This window comes from Acanthisitta chloris, unplaced genomic scaffold (assembly GCF_000695815.1).
Source record: "Acanthisitta chloris isolate BGI_N310 unplaced genomic scaffold, ASM69581v1 scaffold4742, whole genome shotgun sequence".
In the NCBI taxonomy this organism is placed as follows: domain Eukaryota; kingdom Metazoa; phylum Chordata; class Aves; order Passeriformes; family Acanthisittidae; genus Acanthisitta; species Acanthisitta chloris.
The window spans coordinates 35,179-44,058 of NW_008662045.1; the positions used below are offsets into that span (position 1 = coordinate 35,179).

The 8,880-nt window shown below is 46.6% G+C and overlaps 1 protein-coding gene across 1 annotated transcript; it reads right to left on the reverse strand.

Moving 5' to 3' along the window:
- Positions 1-410: 410 nt before the first annotated feature.
- Positions 411-6,827, reverse strand: JAM3 (junctional adhesion molecule 3). The gene is made up of 8 exons (XM_009070443.1): positions 6,719-6,827; positions 5,798-5,911; positions 4,434-4,586; positions 3,875-4,077; positions 3,443-3,542; positions 2,987-3,116; positions 1,582-1,636; positions 411-961 (listed from the first exon to the last, which is right to left on the reverse strand). The coding sequence occupies exons 1-8, from the start codon at positions 6,825-6,827 to the stop codon at positions 926-928; spliced, it is 900 nt and encodes a 299-aa protein (XP_009068691.1). The 3' UTR covers positions 411-925.
- Positions 6,828-8,880: the final 2,053 nt, after the last annotated feature.

Sequence of the window (8,880 nt, forward strand, 5' to 3'; positions counted from 1 at the left end):
GTGGGATCTTTACAAAACAAACGGAGAAGGTAAGAAAAAAAAAAAAGAGCTGGAAGATATCTCAGTACCTTTTATGGCAATCTTAGCCCAGGAAAAAAAGTATTTGGCTTTAATTTTCCTGAAAGGGATGTCTTAGCACTAGTTCTCTGCCTCCACCCTAAGCCTCTTTCGCAGCGGAAAGACGCAGGAGGCACAAACCTGCTTTGTGCAGATTAGAACAAGGGGTTACCTGCGTGCAGGGAGCTCTCTAGGAAGCAGAAGCAATTCTCCTGCCCATGCTCATGTTAAACAAGGAGAATTCAGCAAGTTTACAGAAGGGCTGAGAACGTTAGTGCTGTTTACTGTCGCTCTCTGCACCTGAGCAGTCAGAGTCAAGCACAAAAACAATCACAAATGTGTCCCAAGTCACCAGCCAGGCCTGGGCAATGAACTGCTAGGAGAAAAACCTTGCATGGATAAATCTCACTTTTTGAAGTCCATCTACTGCTGTATCAGCACCTTTTTTTTTTTTTTTTTTGTCTGCTAGTAACACGTGCTAGTAATGCCTACGACACGTTTCCCTAATGCTGTTCCCCTGGTTGGTTTGCACATTGTGGCTGTGTCCCTGCAGCACAAATAGAAGGCAATTCCACAAACTTCCACAGCCCAGTCTCTTGGGAAGTATTAAAAATGCTTCCTTAGTCCAAGGACAGGTTTAGGTGACCCTGTTGGTATCTCCGGAGGCAGGGGAGACGCGAGTTGGGCAGTGAGGAGTTACTTGAAACTTTGGCAAAGAAAAAAAAGATATATAGATAGCTAGCTATCAGGTCCTTGTGTGTTCCAAACTCTTCCAAGCGCACTTAATGAATCTCTTGCTCTTGCTTTGAGTTCCTGGAGGAGGTATTTTTCACACTTTTGCTGGTTTGCAATCCTCTTTTTTGGCATCTTAGATGACAAACGAAGACTTGTGTCTGAAGTCACCCTGCAACGAGACAGTTTGGGAGGTAGGAAGGATCTAGCAGCTTTCCAAGCAACTCTTTGTTCCTGCTGCCCCCAAAAGGTTGATCCAAGCTGTGTAATTAAGAGCATTTTGGCTAGGCAACCCCCACTTCAGCTGGGAAGGAGAGGGAGGTACCAGTTCTACTGGTGAGATGCTCCTCCTCCTGTCCTCCTCACACACCAAGGCATGGCAGGGAACTTTCTCATTCCCTCACCAGGATCTTTGCTAAGGGGAGAGGCTTTTTCTGCTCTTAAGCCTAGTGATCTACTCAAATCCCAAAATGCAAATTCTCTCGTAAAAGCATCATGTCCTGCCCACTTAATCCAATGAAACTCATCCTAAGGGGGTCAGGCCATGAGAGAACTCAGAGCAGAGCTGCCTTTGATAGCTCCTGGCATCAGTCACTCCAGGCAACTTAAAAACTGTTCATCATTTCTAAGGAAATGACTCAGCCTTCACCCTTCTGTTTTCCCTCTGTTCCCCAGCCTTGCCTCAGAGCAGATCCCACTCCAAGAAAGTCTGTGGGCCCTAAAAAAGCGAGTGCTCTGCCCACCCTCTTCCTCCCCTCCACACAGAGACGTTCAATGCAAATCACTCCTTACCTCATCATCTGTCCGGATATAGTTGACGCCATCAGGCTTTGCTGGAGTCTTGTAGCTGAAATCAAGGGAAAAAGATCTCATTTCTGGGACAGGAAAACTGCAGGATTTTGGAGGGGAGGTGCTGGGAAAGAAGGAAATGAGGAGGAGCAGCTGAAGGGAAAAGCAAGCAGAGAGAAACACAGTTTGTTTCTCAAATGAGAGATCTGTTTATTCCATCATTTGCCATGACTGGGATTTTTTTCCTACTTCCCCCTCAGCACAGGGTACAAAGATTTGTGTGTTTCCACGAGACTCTGCAGAGAGGTTAACTGATTCTTCTCTGGGCTCTCCTGCTCTGCTCCCTGTCACTCCCTCTCCGTGTGCCTCCTGCACTATTTCCTGTGGCAATTAGAAAGTTCATTTTCATCCTTCACTGCCAGATGCCTTCAGCATTTTTCTTAGTTATAAGGAAGCTCCACTTGTTTGCAATCCCACAGGAATTCAGGATTTATACATGACTGTCAAGTCCAGTGGATGCCAACACTCAGCTGCATTTAAATGGGATATTTGCAGCTTTTCCTGAAAAACAAACCAAACCAAGAGGCAAAGGGAAAAAAAAAAGAGACTTGTTCTGAAAAGCAACATTTAGCATGGAGGAAATCTGTCTGGTGAGAATCTTGGTGTTACATCTATTATGTCTTCTGCAGCTTGTCTAAGGACATCAAGGCTTGTGTCTGATGCTAATGCTGTTTATAACATTTGAATGTGCACTCTGAAATGGTTGTTTTTCATAGCCCAAATTTAGGCTCTCACAACTAGTGAGATTTCCTGTAGGGAACCTACTCTGCTCTGCATATATTCCCTATGCATGTCCTGATGCTTTAGACTAATTGTGCAGTAATTGTAGCCCTCATTCTGCCAACAACACATGATCTATTGGACAAACACCTGTAGGCATTTAACTGTGCTGGTTCTCTCTTCCCAGGCAGAGTGAGGATATTAGAGCACAGATTTCATCCTCTCTCTGGTCTTGGCAGCAAGCACAAAATCCTCCCTTAGGTAAACACTATCCATCCCTGGAAGTGTTCCAGGCCAGGTTGGATGGAGCTCTGAGCAACTTGGATTAGGGGAAGATGTCCATGGCAGGTTGGGACTAGATGAGCTTTAAGGTGTCTTCCAACCCCAGCTGTGATTCTGTGATGATTCTAGCAGTGAACCTGAATGGTGCAGGGTTTACAGCAGGGAATTGGATGCCTCGAAAACTGGGTTGGCCTGAAGACTTTGGTAGTGAATTAGGAAGGAATATATCAGTCAGGCATTGAAATACCTTTCAGCCACCAATTTCTGGCACTTTTCAGCCCTCTTCATGCTAGCTGTGTGTGTGCAGGGACTTGGCTAAGAACACCTGGAATCCCACCCAGCTTACCTTTCCCCATTCTCTTTGCCATTTGCAAAGTATCCTTTTCTGTAGGCACAGCAGATCCCAAGAGTGATGAGCACCAGAACTGCTAGGACCACCAGGACTCCCCCAATTATCCCCCCAATATTGAGGTCATCTGGCAAAGAGAGAAACCATCACTCAGGTAAGGCAGCAGCAACATTCTAGCTTTGCACACACTAAAATGACATTTCTCAAACACATTCAGCAAACCCCAATAATTCACAGGGAACAACTAGTTGAGTCCCTGATTCCAAGACTCAATCTCTTCATGATCTGAACAGCGTTTTAATGGTTTTTAGATCATTTTTTCTGCTTTCTGTGTTTGGGGCTAGGAGAAAGCAGGAAAGATTAACACTCTAGGATGTCTCCCTTCCTTCTTGGAGGTTTATTATGGTGATCTATTAATCAGCATCGATGAAAATTGTAGGTATAGCCACTCACAGACTTCCATCTCCTGCTCCTCACACTTGGCAAAGCCAGCATCATTTGTTGCTATGCAGGAGTAACGACCTGTGTCACCTTTGTGCACTGCATGGAAGACCTGGTGAGGAGAAAAGGGATAAAAAGGGATCAGGATGTGAGAAACAAAAGCACTGTGAGGGCAGAAGAATATATATAAAAATGCATCTCTCCTAAGCTTCATGCTGAGACATCCTCCCTCTTTCTAAAGAGGTAAGTGGTACCAGCAGTAATCAAAATCAAACACCTAGGACCTTCTTCCATCAATCTTCCCTTTCCCAACTCACCCAGATCCTAGAACACTTCACTTCCTTCAAATTATTCCTTACTTGAAAGCCAGTCTATCATTTTATAGGCAACCTTAAAAACCACCTGCCCAGCAAAACAAGACCTGGATGTATCTCAGAGCATTACCAGAGTGCCCGTGGTGGGGTTCAGGGTGTAGGAGGAGTTGTGGGGTTTGGCATTGGATCTCGTGTCGGGCGATAAGGGTTCGCTGTTGCGGTACCAGCTGTAAGTAGACTTTGGGAAACCTTCATTCTCATGGCAGTGAAGAGAGGCTGACTTGCCAACAGGTACAGCTTTAGGCACAATGCATCTGGGAGTCATGGGTTTCACTGTGGGAAGACACAAACTAGCTAAGTACAACTAAATCATTGCTGAAATGCTTTCTAAGGTAACTCAGGCAAAAACATCCAACTTGCCATTGTTTAGAGCTGGTTTTAATCATCTACCAGAGTGACACTGTTTGGAGAGACCCACAGCCCCTTGTGTTACCTACAGCAGTGCTTGCAGAGGTGTCATCATACAATCAACAAGGCTGGCAGAGACCTCAAAGATCATCAAGTCCAACCATGAACCTGTCACTGCTGGAACCCTTAAACCATATCCTCCAGCACCAGATCCAAACATCTCTTAAACACCTCCAGGGATGGTGACTCCACCACCTCCCTGGGCAGGGATAGTGCAATACCTTGGACTGTGAGCTGGATGTTTATCTCATCGATGGTTTTGGTATCAGAGGGTGCTGCCACTTCGCAGCGGTACGTGGCCGTGTCCATCCGCGTGGTGTTCTTGATCACCAGGGATGTTCGGCTCAGAATCTCTGCCCGGGTCACAAAGTCTCCTGAGACAGAGGAAAAAAATCAGGACAGTCACCAGACTCATTTTGGGTGTATAAATTAGGTGGTCATGGACTCTTTTTGGAGTCAAGGAACCACCTAAAAGGAATAGAATCATAGAATCAACCTCGTTGGAAGAGACCTCAAAGATCATCCAGTCCAACCCTACTGTGGTCACCAGACCATGGCACTAAGTGCCACATCCAGTCTCAGCTTGAAAACCTCCAGGGATGGTGAATCCACCACCTCCCTGGGCAGCACATTCCAATGCCTGAGCACTCTCTCTGTAAAAAATCTCTTCCTAATATCCAACCTAACCCTCCCCTGGCAGAGCTTGAGTCTGTGCCCTCTTGTCCTGCTGCTGGTTGCCTGGGAGAAGAGACCAACCCCCACCTGACTCCAACCTCCTGTCAGGGAGTTGCAGAGGATGATAAGGTCTCCCCTGAGCCTCCTCTTCTCCAGGCTAAACAATCCTAACTCCCTTAGTCTCTCCTCATAGCACTTGGTGCTTGAAAGCCCCAAAGGAAGCCAATGCAGCTAACCATGGAAGATGATGAACTAGAAAAACAACTCCAAATCTCAAAAATTGTGGCAAAATCAAACTTTCAAGACAGCCTCAGGCCTTGTCTCCTTTGGAAGATTTCATCTGGATGTGGCTCCTGGTCTTATCTAAAGTGATAGAGTAAATCCAGATGGATTTGAGCCCTACTGGCAGTCTCCATTTGAATTTCACCATCAAGCCAAAGAGACTGCTTTAAATCTCGTGCTCCCAGGATGCTGCAAAGCTCTGTGCTGCCTCAGCAGTGAGCACTGACTGCTCAACACACACATCCCTTCTGAAGTGCAGGTAGAGCCCTGGGATGTCAGACAGGAGGGGCCAGTGCCTGGTCCTGGGAGCTCAGGCACACGGTGACCACACAAGGCCCAACAGGCTCTGCACAAGGGAAGCTGTAGCATTTCTTTCTTACCCAAGAAGTATCTTCTACCCAGGACCTCACTCCAGCTCTCTGTGGCTCCCTACTGTGACCTGTCAATAATGAGGGCAGGGAGCAAAGAACATCCTGCTCTCTCTCCATCCTGCACTTCAACTCCTGAACTCTGTTCCAGAAGAAAGCAGCAAGACAGCCAGAGCTCATACCTTTTACAGACTTATTTGTTCCCCATTGTATTGTCTCTGAGGCTGTTTTGGAAGCCTAAGAACAAAGAATCTTCATACCCTGCATTTTGTTGTCAAAAAACACGTAAGAGGTTTCTCCATCTCGGATTTTCTTCCACTCAATTCTGGGATCTGGTGTGACAGTGGATTTAATGATGCAGGACAGCTCAACACCTAGCAAGAGAAACAAAGGGAATACAGATTAATAGGAAGCAGCTGTATTTTTGCTCTGCTTTTAGCAGCCTTGCTCAGTGTTTTATTAGGAGCTGTTGCCCACAAAGCAGAGCCTTCTCTTTCATCTGCCTCACGAACAGAAACACTGCTGGGTTCCAGGAGCTGTTGGGGAAGATGGATTTTGGCCAGCAAAAATAATAGTCAAACAGATATCAACTATGGAGAGAAATGAACACACTGTTCTCTGCAGGCTGTGACTTATGGCAAACAAGACCTCATGACAGGGTGAGCCCACAGCACTTGTCTTGCTGCTGATCAGAGCAACGATGTGAGTCAGGGATGCAGAATCTCCCTGGGCAGTGTCTGGTGATGGATTGAGACTGTGATCCCTGGGGATAAATCCAGCAAAACTCTCTCCCCTTTGAAACTGGCACCAGCATCTCCTCTCCTCTTCAGAACAGCAGGGCTGAGAAGAGGCTTCCCAGTGTCCCTGTGCACGTCTGTAGGAAGGCCAAGATGAAATATACATTTCCCAGCTCTCATTTCAGTATATTAATTGCAAGGCAACTGCTTTTTCCATCTTTTGGGACTCAGTTCAAAAACGCACTTAGGCAGACACTTGGCAATGCCAATGGCTTGCAGGGGACTTCAAGAAACCATTTCAATCAAAGCTACAGACAGATTCTTAGGCACTTCTCTGATTCCTAGGCCTCTCCCAAGAAACCAGACACCAATAAGTAAAGTTTCTCTCAGTTGTTTGCCCCGATGTGGATCCCCAGGCAGCACAGCAAGCCCCACAACACTCACTCTGGAATTCCTGCACCACGGGCTTGGTGTTGCTGGATGTCAGTTCCACAGCCAAGAGTCTGCAGCCTGGAAAAACAAACAGAAGGTAATAAGAAATAGCACAGCTCATAAGTCACCCAGCTAGAAACACGCTGCCTGCTGAGAAATCATCTCAGTCCAGCTCCAAGGACTGACTTCCCCAGATAAAACCTCTTCCTGGCTCCTAACGCTGCTCCAGCAGGACTGAGTTTATTTAGGAGCTGTGTGGTGTAAATACAGGAAAAATAGAATTGTTAGAAGTAGCAATTAAAGAGGAGGATTAACATAATGGCACAAAAGCAGTGCCAGCAGGAGCCCTTTCCCTGTGCCCTATGCTTATTTGGGGGGGAAAGGAACTCTGATGATGCAGGAGGGGAAGTCTTAGTTTGCAAATTAATTGGATGGTCAGGAAGCAAACCAACCTCAGGAGCTCCAGTCAGCTCCTGGAAGATATGATTTGCCAGGCCTGGCCTCTAACATATGCTGATTCCATCTGCAAAGATTTTAAGACTCAGCATGGTAAGGTAAAATGTGAGGTAGTAAATCATGAGAGGACTGTGATTCAGGAGATAACAGGAGTTTCAGCTCTTTGGGTACAACCCCAGCCAAGACCCACACTGGGGCAAAAGCTCAACCACACAGCAATGTGAGGCATCCTTACACCACCATCCTTCCATCATGTGCCCTTCTTGCCCTGAGCACCAGAATGTTTCCAATTAATCCAGACATTTCCCCTCTTGTGCATATTATTTTATTTGGGAAAAATCTGCCTCCTGTGTCTCTTCTGCTGTGCATTCCACTGGAGCAGGTACCAACAACACTCATGTTCTCCTGGATACCCAACTCACCACCAACTCTCCAGAGGGAGAAGGAGACAAGCAAGGAGTTCCTGGCACAGCAGAGGAGGAAGGAAGTGAACCAGACAGGTAAGCCATGCCTTTATCAGAGAGGATATTTTGGAACTGGCTGTTCTGGTTGTTGCAAAGCCTCTCAGAGGCTCCTCCAAAGCTCTGTCTTACAGGAGGAGGACACAAACCATCATCACTGCCAAAATAATCAGCTACAGGGATATGCTATGGCCTCATATGCAGCTTTGCTCTGATAAAAATTTGGACTCTATGGTCCCTTCCAACCTACAGATATTCTGTGATTCTGAGACAAATCCCATCAGAAGTTTGTGGATCAGCCTAAGGGAGGATGCTCAGGACCTCACTGGGCATTGATTAAACAGCAGGTTAAAGATGATGCAAACAAGAGCCTCAGTGACATGAGATGTAGCTAAAGGTTAACACTGTCTTAGAGTGAAAAATCATAACACGAATAGAAAGCAGGAAAAGCAGCTGAAGGGAGATGTGGAGAAAGAAAAAGGATCTTCAGTGCCATGACACAGCTGGAAATTCCTGTGCTGGCTGTCAGGGTGGAAAGCTTTTGGGCAGAGACTGACACAGTGCAGGGGCAATATTGCTCTGGTGGAGTAGCTCAGGGAGCATAAGAAAGCAATGCAGCAGTCTGAGAAACACCCAAGAGCTGCAAAGTCACTCCCACTGAAATCTTAAGGACCTTCATCACCTAAGATCCCTCCAGCAATTTTGAACTGTTCCCTGCTGATTCCTGTCCCTCACTGTTTGTTAAACTCTTTCCTCGGAGCCTCAGCTCCTGGTGCTGATAGCCCAAAGACCACCAGGGAGAGCTGAAGTTTGGCAAGGTTTAGAAGCAGCTTTTGTGTACAAAATCATTGTTACTCACACAAAAGCCACTGGCTGATGCAAACTAATAGTTGGCTCAGCCAAAACTGCTCTTAGCAGGACCTTTCCACCCTTTCCCTCCTGCACTGGAGACAGTCACACAACAGCTGGGAGAAATCCAATACTGAACTAAGATGACAGTGCTCTGGGCTGTGATCTGGATTTTAATGTAGATATTTGGGAGAAGTCTTGTGTATCAGAGCTGGAATGAGTACAAGGCAGTGCAGGGAGCACTTGGCTTTCACAGAATCATAGAATCAACCTGGTTGGAAGAGAGCTCAAAGATCATCCAGTCCAACCCTACCGTGGTCACTAGACCATGGCACTAAGTGCGACATCCAGCCTCAGCTTGAAAACCTCCAGGGATGGTGAATCCACCACCTCCCTGGGCAGCACATT

What these genes read in the sequence shown, in the direction of transcription:
- JAM3 (XM_009070443.1), bottom strand. Translation starts at nt 6,827, where the DNA reads ATGAGCTGTGCTATTTCTTATTACCTTCTGTTTGTTTTTCCAGGCTGC. An exon ending in ACCCCACCACGGGCACTCTG is followed by an intron (nt 3,543 to 3,874) that starts GTAATGCTCTGA and finishes TCTCCTCACCAG; the next exon opens with GTCTTCCATGCAGTGCACAA. An exon ending in GGAGCAGGAGATGGAAGTCT is followed by an intron (nt 3,117 to 3,442) that starts GTGAGTGGCTAT and finishes TCTCTTTGCCAG; the next exon opens with ATGACCTCAATATTGGGGGG.